This window comes from Lithohypha guttulata (genome assembly GCF_036872675.1).
Source record: "Lithohypha guttulata strain CCFEE 5908 chromosome Unknown scaffold_11, whole genome shotgun sequence".
Lineage (NCBI taxonomy): Eukaryota > Fungi > Ascomycota > Eurotiomycetes > Chaetothyriales > Trichomeriaceae > Lithohypha > Lithohypha guttulata.
In genome coordinates, this window is record NW_027042760.1 from 132,898 (window position 1) to 149,105 (window position 16,208).

Here is a 16,208-nt window from a genome sequence, read left to right on the forward strand (position 1 = left end):
GCTGGGTTTGTGACCACAATTCCATTGAGGGATGTAGAATTCACAATACCTCAAGCGAAGACGATCGACTAAGGTCGAGTTCGACGCTGAGTATCCATAGAAGAGTAAGTGAAGGGCATGAGGCCCGGCGGAGGTATGTTTCACATCGTGTGCAACAACTGGTAATTCTTCTACTCAGAAAAGGTGGATGTTGAATTGGAATGTGGTGATCACGTGCCAAGGTTCCAGTGCATGGGGACTGGCATCGATCAGAGGCTGCCTTGATCTCCTGCCTCGAAATGCAGAAGGGCGGCAACTTTTAGCTGAGCAGAACCACGGCTTAGTTTCTGTAGTCGCGATAGAGTAGCAGCAGTAATTCATTCCCTGCCTTTAACTCGAAGTTTCACACAACCATTCATCAAGCTTGGTCACAACTCACGACTCCATCCCTTTATCACCATGTCTGTCGCACGTACGATGCGATGTGTCTTCTGCACCTTCAAGCAGGCGACGAGACGGCCAGGGGTGTCGATAAGCCGCAGGATACATGCTTCGTCTGCTGTTCGACAATCAAACAAGGACGATGGACTGCCCGATGATGACCTACCTGACGATGGACTACCTGACGAACTCAATAACATCAAGCCTCTTACGAAGCAGCAGATTCGAGAAAACTACACTCCCGCGCAAGCAACAGCCATCGAGGCTACACAAGCGAACCTGAAATTCGATGCCCAATACCAAGCCACAACGCGCAAGAACGTAGGCCCTTGGAAGATGTACTACCTAGAAAACTTAACCGAGGTGGATCCTGTGCTTGACAAGCCAGTTCGTGCTCCTTGGACAAACCTGGACGATAACAGCAGGCTAAAAACGGAGGATGAACTGGATGAGGATATACTAGGGTTTATGGAGAACATGCCTGAGAACGAAAACGCCGCAGCAGACGCCTTTCAGAATTTCCTGGATACAAACCGTATCACTGTCGGCAAGGAAAGCGCAGAGTTTGCGCCGAGGAGTGCGCTCGCTCCTGACACGACTCAGGTTTATAAGAATGACTCTACCCAGAAGGCCAAGTCGGAAGAGTCGAGCAAGGCAATGAGTGATGAGCCGGAAGTGGAAGGCATGTCCGGCGATGTCGTATCTCCTGGTCTGTTGCGAGTAATGCAAATGACGGGCATGAGTCAGACTGAACTCGCTAGGCTGCGCGTCAAGTCTGTTGTCTCGCACCGTGTCGTTAACCAGACAAGGTTAGGCAAGATTCAAAAACAATATTGGTTGTCAATTGCCGGAAACCAGAACGGTCTGCTGGGAATCGGCGAAGGGAAAAGTGAAGAGGCAGCAGAGGCACTGGTACAGAGTCAATATAGAGCCATTCGAAACATGGTCCCAGTAATGAGATATGAGGCAAGGACGATTTTCGGGACTGTAAAGGGCAAGGAAGGTGCTACAGAACTGGAACTTTACGCTCGCGCGCCAGGTATGAGTATACGAGAAGGAGCTGAAACGGTCTGCTAATTTTTTGCTCAGGATTCGGCCTTCGTTGCTCCCATCTCATCTGGGAAATGTGTCGATGTGCCGGCATTACCGATCTCTCTGCTCGAGTCACTCGGGCTAGAAACCCGATGAACACTGTGAAAGCCGCCTTTCAGGCTATGATGAGCCAGAAGGATCCTGAAGACATTGCAAGAGGAAGAGGCAAGAAGTTGGTCGATGTAAGAAAAGTGTACTATGCTGGAAATGTATAAAAGGAATGCACCAATACAATTCAAATGAAAGAGAATTTCGCAAGAAGCTCGGTGGAAGAAACATCGAAGCCATTGTACCAGTATGTGCTCAACATGCACTCCTACAACTGGCGATCGAAATCCGTCGCAAGATCAGCTGCCACTAATACTGGTTGATCTTGCTATACGTCTCTTATCCTTTCGCGACCACAGATATGCTCAAGGAGCGCTGCACGTCATCCAAGCCGTGTTCGCTTAGATCCACACAAGAGATAATTTCGACTCCAATTCGGTCATATACCTGCTGTGCACCCTGACGAACAGCAGTCCTCGTTCTTCCCAACTTCAGCTCCGTATTCTCCCACTACACCTATAAAACATCACTAATGTCTGGCCGCGGATATCTTCCATGCATAGACTTCCTAAAGGTCGCCCTGACCTCATTCACGCTGTTCGGCCCGCTTACTTCAACCCAACACTGCTAGCCCTCAGCCACCGGCTGTTCAACTTCGTTTTTGCCGTCTCTACAGGTTGTGAAGGTGTTTGTGGCTATCTGCAATGGCATTTAGACCTGTGTGAAAGCAGATATGAGGGGCAGAGACGAGGATGTTTGAGGATATGGCGCAGGCATGGAGGAGGACTTGCGCAGAAGAGTTTTCCCGGCCGATTATAAGTTGAGCAGAGCTTGCGCGCGAATTGATCGCCAGACATCTGTGCTGCATATGTGGTTGTGGTGATAGTGGTGACCAAAACGAGCAGCCAACTGACCATAGTCATCGATTTGTGTTGCCGGTACATGGTCCTTGGAGATCTGGCTTTTTCGCCTCGATATCAAATATTGAGGCCCCAGCAGAAGCAAGTATCGCACTACGCATGTTAAGGACTATGGCGGCGTACTGGACGAATCTGCCAAAAACCAAAGGGCGACTAAGCGATACAGATACCGGAGCCGGAAACGACACAAAGCTCATTGTCTGCCGTACGGACTTGCTCAACTTCTTCTTGGCATGCTTGTAAGACATGACATTTCACGAAGAGCTTTACATCGTCGACTTATGCCACGTCTGTTTGCACGTGAGCGAAGGTGAATGCGGCTGTACAAGTGGACTAGAGGGTGAAGCATAAAGCCTGTGCTGAGTAGTTGGCTCATCGCATGCTCCTAGGAGAGAACAAACATCGTAGTCGGAAAAGAACTGCTACTGTCCAGTTCTGTCATGTTGTGAAGATAATTAAACCACTGCCTGTATCCAAGTTGCTGTCGGAGCTGCTGTCAACCAGGTGTGTGAAAACACGTGAGAGGTGGCCGGAATTTAGCCGCTGATTTGGAATGAGAAAGGACGTCGTGAAGGTCAGCAAGCTAGTCCAAGGATGCACCATGCCTCACCCTATCATATCGATGAGTGCTTCTGTGCTTGCTGTTTGTTACGTAACCTGCCTTGCTCTGAGCACGAGAGGCTTATAACTACTCGAGTAGCTTGAACTTACAACGTGCTAATTATGGGCGCAGTGATGTGGTTGCTGATCGATATGATCATGTGTTTAATAGGTGGCGCTTCACCTGCTGCGCCGCACGAGACGCCTTGAACCTACACATTACCCTGTCTATGATGGCTGGAGCTAGGTGTAATGCGGGTCGAGCAACACAAAAGTACTTATCGCAGTGCTACCTCCTTCTCTTAATTCCCCAGCATTTGATCATTGAACATGGAGATGGAGGATCGCGCACGATGGCGCCAGAAGCCATCATCAGAGGAGAACGTGCTATCATTTAATGATAGCGAGCCTTTTCTCTCCCGAGAATGGTCTTCGGGTATTCCACAGATCAAGGAGTCTTCCAGCGAGACCACAGCGAATCCATCCCGATATTACCATAACTATTTCTCAGTGTTGGTATACATCTGCTTGGCACTCTTTGCTTGGATAATCACCTGCATATTGTCCTTCCGCCCTATTGTTGCACCAACGTATACTGCCGATACCACTCGAGCCTCCTTGTATTCCAGCATGGCCGGACTGTACCAGAGAAATCAACGCTGGCTTCAAGCCACGAGGGTCATCCAATCCATTGTCTCCGTCTTGTCTATTCCGCTCACCTCTGCTGTATGTGCTGAAGCAGCGGTTGCATTCACCCAGAGAAGCTCCAGTCGTACAAGTCTAAGCTTGAGACAGACTATGGCATTGGCAGACAAGGCCTGGGCGAGTCCTTTTATGGTTCTACGGGCGATCAAACCACAAAATTTCAAGCGCATCGGTAGCTCCTTTCTGCTTGTCGCCATTTTCATGAACCTGCTGGGTAGGTGCGAAGCTCACCAGACAAAGCAACGCCACTAACTTTGCTGTGAACAGGATTAATAGTGACACCTCTGCAAGAGATCTTCCTGACACAGAGAGCCATTTTAGTCCCCAATCTGGTGTCCCGGATACACCACCAAAACGATCTACTCGATCTCTTCGGCAGGAACGACACATCTTCGCAGAACAGCGACTCTGTGCCACTTCTGCGACGCATGCTAGAAAGTGTGAGCAGTGCAGACCTACAATTACATCTGTGGACCAACCTGACAGTAGAAGCATGTGCAGAACCACTTTCCGGGCAAGATGTCCTTACGCTGGCCGACACCCTTGCTGACTACGGGTCGATTTGTGGTGTCTCGGCTTCGCTCGAATTCTTAGCACTGGAGTACCGACATACGCACGGACGCGTCAGCTACGACGGAGTAGATCCATGGCAAAACCTTACTGCCCTTCAGCATCCTTTCTTGGCCCAATTGCCGAACAATTTCACCACTGGTGTGCTACAGCAATTCATACCTCGGATCAATACCTCTGCTACTTATGACTCTATTGGCGAGTCCGACTTTCCTTCTGATTGCGGAACCTATCCAGGCAGCTTCTACGCCGAATACAGTGGAACGAGTGATGGATGGGATGTGACTGTCTGTATGCCTGGTGATCAGCGCTCCTCGCCTTGGAAGGCTACACATCTGAGACAAGACTTTAGCGAGTCGCTTTTTCTGAAAATCAATGGTCAGTGCTTCAAGGCAACGGTGAATACTACAGCTGGTTACTTCGAGCTTCCCAGCTATGCGAACCACCAGCAGTTTAGTGACATTCTGGATCGCGATCCTATCGAGCTTTGCGGCGCGTCATGTCCGCCTGAAGGCGGAACTGTTGCGGAAGAGTAAGCAAGTTCCATGACAATACCAATATCAGTACTGACATCTACTGGCAGTGGCTACCATTATCCATCAATCTAGTATGCCTCAGCATATCGGTAACTCGCTTCTTCGCTGACTAGCCTTACAGCAATCTGAAAGGAGCAAACCCTCGAGAAGAAGTGCTATACGATGGTCCTATAATACCTTTGCCTGTCGGACCTCCACCATCTGAAATACAGAACCTCGAGCTCGTTCGTAACAAAGGACCACTACTGACCACGGCATTGGCTCTCTTCGGCAATAACTCCTTCCTCGCACAACGAACATCTCATCCGGAGGCATTTACAAAAACAAACAATGCTGAATCGACATGCATAGACACATTACCATTAGGCAAACTGGCACAACTGCCCTGCATCAACAGTACCCAGGACGCTTCTTCGCAGATCTCCTCCTGGCTACGCCTATTCACCGAAGTCGATGCAGATGGCGATACTTCCGCACGACCACGCACTTCCATCCTCCTCAACCAGGCCGCCTTCCTGTCGAACGAGATTCTCCTGACCTGGCAGAACTCGACGTCGCGATACCCTCAATCCTACATGACAATCTCCTACGATCACGGTACTAATACGCTGGTGCCTAAAATATCAGACACGGGCATAATCGTGGTTTCCATCGTGCTCGCTGCTCAACTTCTCGGTTTGAGCATCCTGGTAGTGTATGCGTGCTGGACAGGTCTATGGACGAACTCGTTGGATGCCTTTACGATGTTACGCTTTGGCGCAGCTGTTGGGGAAAATCGATTGCCACTCTGGCTTGCAAAAGATATTGATAACTTGGCCGTTCTTCACCAACTACCAGGGTGGGTGGGACATGCCTCGAGAAGTGAAACTGTTGGACAGCTGGCACTTGGCAGTCCTGATAAGATTCGGTCGGGGATGAGCTATAGATCTTATGAGGAAGGGTAGTTTACAGCGTACCCGCAAGATCAAATACATATCTCTTAATTTCGTCTATACAGGGTCACAGTGCTCTCGTCAGCAACATTCCTCCTCGACACAGCCCTATCTAGCTCACAGAACGATCATTCCCTCTGTCGTACGTAAAATATGTGGTCCGACACGGATTCAAGGCTAGATGTACGGTAAAACGGTTCTTCTCGTCTGCTCCACCACACCTCATGATAGAGTACGACGTCTACACGACAACCTTCTCTTCCCCGTGGATCTCGTCTGAGCAGATCAGCTCCCTGCTCTGTCTATGAATTCGGATCGAGTGCCTATTTCAATTAATAGTGATTTGACCAATGCACAAGCGTCTACCGAAACCATTGTGGACGCAGCAGATGTTGCGGCGGAGAGGGCTACCCGGTGCTGTGTATGTAGAGGAAAGGAGCCTCATAGATCGTTTTGTTTTCTCCTTGGTGGTGTCGCCACCGTTATCTGTTCAGGTATTCGATTTTGATGAAGGGTTTCCTTGGTATATCAAGTCGTTGTCAATTTTGAGCAAAGAGATAGACAGCCAGGCGGATTAGGTAGACTGTGAGGCAATGCAATACATGTGCCCAGCTCATCGCATAGGCAAGGTAGTCATCCCCCCAGTCGTTTCTCCCTCTCCTTCTAATCGCGTCGCATCTCCATCGACCTGTCCCTGCTGCAAGACAATGCTATACACGCTAGCTTTCATTAATGTGTAGACTGAGGCGACTTTGCGCTCGAGGAGTCGTAGTGATTCGGCGATTTCAAGCGTGATTGGCCCGGAAGACAAGTCTGAGAGTGTGCTGGTGAGCTATAGCGGGGAGAGTTTGTCAGTACATGGTATTTAGGGAGGGATCGAGGTATCTCCTGGCACAGCTGAGAGGAATTGGCGGCTTGGCTGGATGAAATCCTATTGCAGCATGGGTCGAGACTATTCGACCACTGCCTTGATGTGCTGGTTGCTGTTTCCTTGGTCTTCCAGACATCGTGTGTGTACCGAGTCGAAACCAATGTCCATCGTTCCATATTGGCGAAGAAGTAGATTCAAACGCCGCTGTCAAGACTTCACTCACCTGATTCATGTTCCCTAGTAACCGGCTATATTCGTCAAGCACTTCCTGTTCCAGCGGCGTGACACCACCATTGACAGACGAGTCGTTCCTCAGGTTCAGCAATTGTGTTTGTGGGAAGCTCGATGCGGAGACAGTATCATTGTTCTCACTGGAGAGAAGAGAGTCGTCGGCATCCATGTTTGTTGAATTCATCGACATTCATGTCGCTGCTGATGGATGGGGACGGCTGAGCATAGGGTTTTGCTCAGATGGAACGAGCAATTCATAGACACTTCGTGACTGCTTAGGATCGTGGTTCGTGATTCGTGAATAGTATTGAAAAGCTGAAAGTTTGGCTCAAACAATACTGATGAAGTTGGTGAAGCCCGAAGCGGCCACTTCGAACGTGTGAAAACTGATACGAATAAAAATGCAGGCCTCAACCACTTGGGGAACTCACTGTCAATCTGAGCGGTACTACATGCTACAGCAACAAGACTACGCAGAGCACATGCTGTGCGATGTATGCCAGCCTTACTGGCTCCAACTCGATATTACTCAATGTACAGAACATGTGGGGGACGCAACGGTCGTATGCAAGATAAGCATCCCTTTTGCACATGACGGCAAATGTGATAAGCAGCAGAGGTCGAGGGTAATGGTTTCCTGGCAGTTAGTGGAGTAGAAAGACTCACTTCAACTAATACGTGACGAATCAGTGACTGAGAAGTCGATGTCAGCAAGGGACCTTCATTGTAATTGTTTTCGATGGTGAGACCAACCCTGAATTTCCCATAACTCCTCGTATTCCAGCCGTAAATCATGACGCCGTTGCCTAAAATGTAAAGATGTGAGGAGACCAACCCTTTCCCTGTGATACCTGATTTTCCTGTCGCCTCCTGAAGGTATCACCTAATACTTGTAATGCGTCGAGTAATCTTTTGGACTGACAACCAGACCCCTACCCTTCTTCGCACCTCGATAAATCACCTCGACCACATCAATCAAATCTTGCTTATCCTTGATCAAGAAATTCAACTTGTTATTGTTTCCCGTCCCGAAATCACACATCATATGTTTATTGCGCCAGAAGAACATCACCGTACATACATCGTAGAGTTCATACATCTGGTTGAAGTCTTTGATCTTGGTGTTGTCGCAGGTGTAGATGACAGCAAAATTACGGATCTTGTCGGCGATCTTGTATAGCATCTCGTCTTGTTCCCAGGTTTCGGGCTTGGAGGGATCGCCGAAGCGAATTACGACAACGCGTTCGTCTTCGGACATGCATGCTTGGTCCACATGCCAGGCGGAAGGAAGGTCGTGAATGAGGGCTGTCATTGTGGAGGGTGTGGGGTCTGCAGAAAAGGGATTGCGGTGCAAGTCTGCGTTGTGTATACAGAATGAGCTGAAGATTCTGCAAAAGAATGCAGACGAGTCGACGAGAGTGGAAGAAACGGTAGAGGAAACTTGGAAGTGACAAAAGGCTCAGGCAGAGACGAGACTTCAGGCACAAAGATTGAGCTAAATCACTTGGCGATCAGATAAGATCAAACCGGCTAGTGTGATCGCCCCGCGAATGGAAAAAGTTACTACGCGCCGCGAATTGAGAAAATCGAGGCCAGCCCCAGCCTGCGTATTGTATCAACTGCGTTTCCCCTGCTGCGACTGATCGCTGTCATCACTGCGTCGGACGCAACCATGTCGAACCTCGAGAGCAAGTCAGGCTCAAGCCAGAAAAACACCACGATCGATACACTCCGGACAGCATTGGGTTCAGAAACAGTTCCGCTAGCAAGCAGGTTCCGTGCCTTATTCTCACTGAAACATCTAGCTGCACAAGGGGACGACGAACAGGCACAAGCAGCGATCGAAGCTATAGCAGCTGCATTTACCACACCTTCGGCACTACTCAAACATGAACTTTCTTACTGCTTGGGACAAACGAGGAGTATGAAGGCGGTGCCATTCCTAAGAGATAGATTGGATGATAAAAATGAAGATCCGATGGTACGGCACGAATCAGCTGAGGCGCTTGCAGCAATAGGAGATGCAGGGAGTTTGGACACCATGAAGAAGATGAGGGATGATCCAAATGAGCCTGATGTGGTACGAGAAACGTGTGATATTGCGGTCGATCGCATCACCTGGCAATTGTCTGAGGCTGGCAAGAAGGAAGTCCTCAAGCAGTCTGACTTTGCCTCAATAGATCCCGCGCCCCCAATGGAGACTACAGAAACACAACCAAATATTCAATCTCTCCAGTGGACTCTCCTCGACACTTCCTTACCACTCTTCAAGAGATATCGTGCCATGTTTGCGCTTCGGGATCTCGCATCCCCACCTGATGCTCCGACAGCAAAGCCAGCAGTTGAGGCACTTGCTACTGGGTTCTCCGATAAGTCAGCCCTGTTCCGACACGAGATCGCGTTCGTGTTTGGTCAACTATCACATCCTGCTTCTATTCCATCTCTTCATCAAGTGCTCAGCAATCAGAATGAGGAAAGTATGGTTCGACACGAGGCGGCTGAAGCCTTGGGAAGTTTGGGCGAAGAGCCGGGAGTCGAAAATATGCTGAAACAGTTTCTGAATGACGCAGAGCAGGTAGTTCGAGACAGTGTGGTTGTGGCTTTGGACATGGCCGAGTATGAGCGCACAGGTCAGATGGAGTATGCTACGATACCCGAGGTCACTGCCTCTGCTTAAGCAATACATCTCATTGCACTTCAATTGTTTGTATTGAACTTGTACCCACACTGTCCGCATCTGTAGAAGACGGTTGAGCCCTCATCCGCACTTCGCAACTGCTTGGTATGGTAGAACATCTCTTCGGCATGGCATTGGGGGCATTCTTGATCTGCTATTGATTCGACCTGTAGCTCTTCTGTATTGACGTTCTGAACGTCTGTATGTTTCGATCGAAGGGCTGATGGGAATGCGCTGGGTTTGGAGGTCGATACAATCACTTTGTCAGAGGTATCTTGTGTATACAATGAGCAGTCTTCGCATCTGATCATCTGGTCGGAAGTCGCTCCAGTGGTACGCGGCATCAGAGAGCCGCAGTGGTCGCAAAAGAGCATACTACCTATCGCGACCATCTTGGTAGTTTGACACCTGGAACTACTCGAGGAAATTGGTAGAAATCAATATTAGCAGCTGTCGAAGAGAACTTCTAAAAGATGTGGTGATTCTTGCCAGATAAAGCTGCCGCTTACACCGCGACTGTATAGTGATAACGCGGCACCAAGCATGATCGCTCAATGCTCAGGACTCGTCTAACCTTTTTTCTGCAGGGAATTGCGCCCGCAGCTGCAGGTACTATCGATAACGCGGTCGAGATATGACCGCGACTGCCTCGCGTCTGTTAGGTCAAAAATTGTTGCTGCTGTTTGGGTGGCATCAATGCTAAAGAGCGGCAGGTATACGTCAACCTGACGTGTTGCTGATATGTTTGCAGAAAGTGCAAGCCATGGCAGCGCCTTCCTCGTGCATCAACAGTAAGGCTCGCCCACTGTGTCTCACCAAGTCTTGTTTCCATGAAGACTGCAACATCTGGTCGATCCTTGATCTCAAGGCAGACCACATATGGTTTGCGACAACCACCGATATGGCGGGCAGACCTTCAATCCAGGTCAATGTGCCTCCAGCTCCGGCAAGACAATCCTCAGACATGACCAATGGAGCATGTGGCCTAGGGCAATTGTCGCCAGATAGAGCCTTGCAATTTACTCCATTTGCGCAATCTGTAATACCCTTGTCGGATAGGATACCTTTTCCTCAGCCAGCACGAGTCCTTGAAAATGGCAGGGTTGCAACATCCCAGGAGCGGGCTCAAGCTCGTTTGCTCTTCCAACAGCCAAATACGGAAGCTACGATCAGGAACAAAGTGGTTGACCTTCTGTCTCGACCGGACATCACTCCATAGTAAGTTTCTGACCAGATTGTCACCGACAGAACTGACCAAGAACTTCACAGTGACTTCAGGCTTCCACCAGCTGCTGCCTCTAATCGATCAACGTCAACCGTTTCGAATCTGGGCCTGAGCCCGTTGGCCAGATCGGTTCTCAACATGACCAAACCGGATTACAGATGTAAGTTTGCAGAAATAAACCTGTCCTCCTCAAACTGACAGCACTGATAGATCCTACTCCGGACGAAGACAATGAAACCACTCTCCACAAGTCTGCTCCAAGGGCAAAGATGCCCGGTCCTCTGCCTACTCCTACTGAACCAAAGTTGAAGCCTGATCAGCAGCCCACTCAGGATGGCACACCTGTCAAGAAGCCAACTCCCAACAAAGTGGTCGTGCAAGTACCGGCGCCTGACTCTTTCCGGCGAGAGGATTACGTTACAGTTACTGATTCACCCAAGAGACGAAAGGTCAGCCACGATGGTACCGCTCCACAAAACACCAGGACACAAAAGCAACTGTCTGACGAGGCTTTGCAATCATTTCAAGATTTACTTAACGACGTATTTGAAGCTCAAGACTTAGTTGATGGTTCGGGAGGTGATACTTACAATTTCAAGAGCACTCCCTTCTTCGAAGATCTTGATAATGGAGCCGAAAGTGGTCTTACACTCAATAGTCAGATACTGGCCCGTCTGCGGGAGGACCTTAGGAAACTATTGAACCTGCGGAGGCTGACCGATGTGCCCGCCGATGCCATGAGACGTTTACATGATATTTGTGAACCTGCCATCGAAAAATGCCAGACTCTAAATCTGCGTCCTTCCTTTAACTCAGAGGATGACCAAGGTCAATGGAGAACCAGGCTACATCAAGCAGATAACGGTCTTTCCAGCGCCATTGTCGCTCTCTATATCATGCTTGGCCATTCACAGGACGAGTCATGGATTTCTACTGAAGTTCTGAGATGGACATCAAATGCTCTTGTGAATGTCTTGGAAAGCTGTCTCATTCCCATCATTGAAGCTCGTCCAGATTCGACAGATACGAACTTTTGGAAATCTGCATCGTCTTCAGTGGATTCTGTCAAGCAAGTGCTCAGTACAACCAAAAGACTGCTCGAATTGATAGGAACAGCCTGCGTTGACGTCAAGGGAGGAGAATCTAGTGTCAATGCCATTGAGTTCCTGGCTGCAAAGCTCATCTTCGTCCAGAACGCGTCAAATGAAAAGAACTCAGTCCTTGGTCTACAAGTCTACGAGAACTTTCGAAAAACAGCAATGGCTACCCTATCAAAGATTTATGCCCGCTTCCCTCGCGAGCGGCAGGCTATCTTGGATGAGATCCTTAGCTCCCTAGATAAGTCGCCGTCCACCAGTAGAAGTGCCAGGACGTTCAAAGCTGGCGAGAACCAAAGCATTCAACTCATCTCTGCCCTTTTCATGCAACTCGTGCAAACCACGGCAATGGAGCTGCCAAAGCAAAAGTCGAAGAAGGTCAAGAAAGTCCACCAGAAGAAATCTACACCGCCAGACTCTGACAAGGATGTTAACGATGACGGTCATGTGTCAGAAGATGACGAGGACGACACCATGGACGAGAATGAATCGTTTGTTCGGCTCGACCGCAAGGTCAACCAGCTTTTCCAACCTGCATCGAAGAGTGCTCAAGGCATTGTTCAGTTCCTGGTAGACAAAGCATCAAAGACAACAAAAACCGGAGATTCGCCGTACCGAAATATCCTTGACCTCCTGGTCGAGGATCTGATCGCTGTGGTCGATTTGCCAGACTGGCCATCTTCAGAGTTCCTGCTAAATGTCCTGGCCGCAATAATGCTGGACATGGCTAAAAATGCTAAAACTGCCTCGGCGAAGAACATGGCTCTCGAGTCTCTTGGTGTCATGGGCTCAGCCATTTCCAAGCTACGAGACAAGCTTCCTGCTGTTGTGACTAGCTTGAAATCTGCTGGAAGCGGCGTGTCACAGCAGCTCATCAGGCTCAGCGAGACTCACAAGCAACAAGGCGGTCTTCAGCATTCCGCTTTTGCCATGAGTGGCCCATTCGTCATGGTAGCAGATCACTTTCTGAGCATGTCAGGCAAGATTACGCTGCATCAACAAAGCGCTCGCGGCTGGTTCGCTGCCTATTTTGCCTTCTTAGTCTCACAAACTACTCACAACCCAAGTGTCCAGCTGGATCTAAGCGATGTCGTTGATTATGTCCTAAATATGCTATCGATGAGTGGTGAGTTCAATGCTTTGAACGATGTTTCCCCTAACTCAGCAAAGGCGGTATATCTGTTGTGCGTCCTGAATTTACCCTTCTGTCAACGCCTGAGCCACATTGTCAAAGCACTGTCTTCGTCTCTCACTAGCGAGCAAGCTCAAGTCAAAAGCAGAAGCTTAAAGAGCATCTCGGTTATTCTTGAGAGTGATTCCTCTCTGCTGGACCGAGACCAATCTGTGGCTGATGATGTTTTCAAATGCGCCTCGGACGACTCGGCTATGGTTCGGGATTCTGCATTGTCTTTGATTGCTCGTTTCATCATCTCACGTGGCGGAATACTCGAGAAACGAGGCATGGAGCGTCTGCTAGAATGTGCTGGAGATGAGAAAGTCGGCGTTCAGAAACGTGCACTTGGTCATTTAAAGGACATCTATCTGCAGGACCAGAGACCTGCTCTCAAAAACAGAATCCTGCAGGTGATCCTCAAGCGTCTCAACGATCCCGAGGACTCGATTGTGTCGCTAGCAGAACAGATATTGGAAGACATTTTGATCCGGCCAGCGGCAAATCTTGTACAGTCGAGTGACCAGACTGCAGCTGCGGTCGTTGCAGTAGACGATCTTGCAGCTGGTCTCATGGCTTGTGTCACTACTGGAGCAGAGACCTTCGTTCCTTTGGTCAAGAAATTGATTTTGATGATGCTGCGATACGAGAAGAAGAGCTTCGCCAGCAATCGCCAACTCGCTGTGAGACTGGTCTATGCTCTCTTCGAAAAGATCATCGCAACCGAAAAGACTAGAGCTCCTCTACTAGTATTGACCGCTTTGGCCGAAGCTGATCCAAAGCTGGTGCCTCCTCTACAATTGTCCAAATTGCAAGTCTATTTGAGTGACCTTCAGAAAGGCAGCGATGGCGATCTGTTTATGTTCAGATCTGCTGTTACCATCTTTCGTCTTGTTCTACCTGACCTATCCGACACGCACAAGAATCTACTAAGGGAAATACAAGATCGGCTCATGCAGGCTGTTCAGAAACTAGGCCGTCGGCTCGAGTTGGACGCGGTCATGCAATGTCTGACCACTATCGATGGGGTTCTGCAAAATACGGATCGCCTGGTCAGATTCGGCAAATCAGTGTTGGAAAAGCTGGCCGTACCGGAGATGAAGGTCGAAACGCGCATCCAGTTACTCCAGATAGCTGGAGCTTTTGGCAAGCACACCGAGGTGGACCGGTTCACTACTGCTTTCCGAGGGCTCATGCCAGTGGAAAAGTTTACCTCGGTCTCCGCCTTGATGGTGAAGACCATTCTGCCATTAACGGCCGAGCAGCTTCCTCTGAACCTGCGGCTGACTGCATTGGAAAGTCTTGGAGCAGTTTGTCAGGCTTATCCAGCACACCTAAACAAGGCACCAGTCAAAACGACTTTGTTCGATATCCTCCGGCTCTCATTCGATAGCTCAGCATATGACAACCAGAAACTTATTGCTGTTGTGCTCAACATCTTCGATGAGCTCTTTGCTACTAGAGCAGCTGCCAAGGAACAAAGTTCGAAAACTCAGGATGGAGAAGAGCAAGCCCTCAAGCAAATGGGTGGCGACGTACGTTCTCAAGAGCAAGACAGTGCCATCAATACCATTACCCCAGACGTTACCGATGCTGTTTTACGAATCTCGTTATCCGCATCTTCTGAAAATATCTTGCCAGCTGCGAGGACGCTTGCTAGTATCTCGCATCAAGGCCTCATACATCCTAAGCATTGTCTGGGAGCCTTTGTCGCATTTGGCACGAGTAAGGATCAGAAAATTGCAACGATCGGACATCGTGCTCAGCAACTACTTCATGAGCAGCATGAGTCGCATTGCGAGCGGGAATACATGTCGGCTATCTTTCAAGCTTTCGAATATCAATATGGGGTCGAAAGCAGTCCTTTTGGAGCGGTTTCTAACGGTGCAGCAGGGTTTAAACCGAAACTGGGACCCTGTTTCGATATCATCATGACCAGTAATAGCAAGTACATCAAAAAGTTTTTGAGCGGATTGGTTTCACGAACAATCATCGACTCCTCAACTGCTGAGAAGAGTATGCCGTCGCCTGAACACGTCATGTACACGAGATTTGTAATGCAGAACATCGCCTTTTTCGATTACAAGAGACTCGATGAGTTGTTGCACGTTGCCTTACAACTGGAATTGGCGTACGGCAAGAGTGTCGAGATAGCGGCGCTTGTGGAGGCAGCGCAAGAGCAGCACCAAGACCTTCTTGTCCATGAACATACCCCTGGCAACACCGAGCTTGGTATTGTACCATCTGTGGTCGAGAACAAGGCAACAAATCCAGCTCTCATTGTCGAGATGAAGCGGCTTGGCTCTGCTGCAGCCACGTTAGCCCTGATGATCGAAACCCGAGCTCACTTGCTTCGACAATATGGTGTCAGTCGTGACGTGAGAACAGCAATGATGAACACCAAGCAGGCCAAGGATACAGCCAAACCACCAGTCAAAGTCCATGGCATCACCGGAGATCGGTTTTGGACAAAGAGCAATGAGATCGTATCAGCTTTGGAAAGCGATCTGGGAGTCGTGCAATTGTGCAAAACTTTCGTTTCAGCCATGAGTATAGACGACGACGTTGAGTTAACAACTGGCGACGGCACCGCGAATAGAGATACTCCAGTGTATGATGGGAACGTCTCGATGCCCGCACCAAGTGCGACACCCGGAGGCCGTAAGCGAAAGTTAAACCCCACACCTGGCACAACACCGACGAAGAGACCTCGAGGTCGGCCACGAAAGTCGTATGCCCGACGTTCAAGCAGTGTTTCCACGAATGATGATCCTCAGGCTGACTTCGATGGATGAGAGGATGAGAAGACGAATGACGTTACGTGCAGCATATGGGGGCTGGATGATTTGAAGCATTTCGCGTGCATGTCGGAGCTATTACAGCATTGTTTGCAAGACCTGGGAGTAGCTGTTCACATTCTGATGTGAGAAACTGCGAGTGCTTTTCGGATGAGAGTGGGTGGTAGACGTCTGTTTGCCGGCGAGTGCATACCTTTTTACATATGATACCCCATCGCCTTATTGGCGAGCATTTGCATCTCTAGTGGATTTCGAGATCGGTTCCTCTGATATGACTCTGACCCTCTACACGGAACAACTTTTTTGAAGTTCATG

At 49.3% G+C, this 16,208-nt stretch overlaps 6 protein-coding genes across 6 annotated transcripts; 4 read left to right on the forward strand and 2 right to left on the reverse strand.

Annotated features, from left to right (window-relative positions):
- Positions 1-438: 438 nt before the first annotated feature.
- MRPS5 (28S ribosomal protein S5, mitochondrial) lies at positions 439-1,727 on the forward strand (the record flags this gene model as incomplete). Its single annotated transcript, XM_064902958.1, has 2 exons — positions 439-1,459; positions 1,510-1,727. The coding sequence occupies 2 exons, from the start codon at positions 439-441 to the stop codon at positions 1,725-1,727; spliced, it is 1,239 nt and encodes a 412-aa protein (XP_064750610.1).
- Positions 1,728-3,410: 1,683 nt separating this feature from the next.
- Positions 3,411-5,835, forward strand: LTR64_008648 (uncharacterized protein; the record flags this gene model as incomplete). Its single annotated transcript, XM_064902959.1, has 3 exons — positions 3,411-3,999; positions 4,053-4,887; positions 5,013-5,835. 3 exons carry the CDS (start codon positions 3,411-3,413, stop codon positions 5,833-5,835), a joined length of 2,247 nt encoding a protein of 748 aa, XP_064750611.1.
- Positions 5,836-6,436: 601 nt separating this feature from the next.
- On the reverse strand, positions 6,437-7,094 carry LTR64_008649 (uncharacterized protein; the record flags this gene model as incomplete). The annotated part of the gene is made up of 2 exons (XM_064902960.1): positions 6,437-6,655; positions 6,918-7,094. 2 exons carry the CDS (start codon positions 7,092-7,094, stop codon positions 6,437-6,439), a joined length of 396 nt encoding a protein of 131 aa, XP_064750612.1.
- Positions 7,095-7,808: 714 nt separating this feature from the next.
- On the reverse strand, positions 7,809-8,237 carry LTR64_008650 (uncharacterized protein; the record flags this gene model as incomplete). Its single annotated transcript, XM_064902961.1, has 2 exons — positions 7,809-7,916; positions 8,007-8,237. 2 exons carry the CDS (start codon positions 8,235-8,237, stop codon positions 7,809-7,811), a joined length of 339 nt encoding a protein of 112 aa, XP_064750613.1.
- Positions 8,238-8,597: 360 nt separating this feature from the next.
- LIA1 (deoxyhypusine hydroxylase) lies at positions 8,598-9,602 on the forward strand (the record flags this gene model as incomplete). The annotated part of the gene is made up of 1 exon (XM_064902962.1): positions 8,598-9,602. One exon carries the CDS (start codon positions 8,598-8,600, stop codon positions 9,600-9,602), a length of 1,005 nt encoding a protein of 334 aa, XP_064750614.1.
- Positions 9,603-10,503: 901 nt separating this feature from the next.
- SCC2 (Sister chromatid cohesion protein 2) lies at positions 10,504-15,890 on the forward strand (the record flags this gene model as incomplete). The annotated part of the gene is made up of 3 exons (XM_064902963.1): positions 10,504-10,820; positions 10,872-10,987; positions 11,038-15,890. 3 exons carry the CDS (start codon positions 10,504-10,506, stop codon positions 15,888-15,890), a joined length of 5,286 nt encoding a protein of 1,761 aa, XP_064750615.1.
- Between the last annotated feature and the right edge of the window lie 318 nt (positions 15,891-16,208).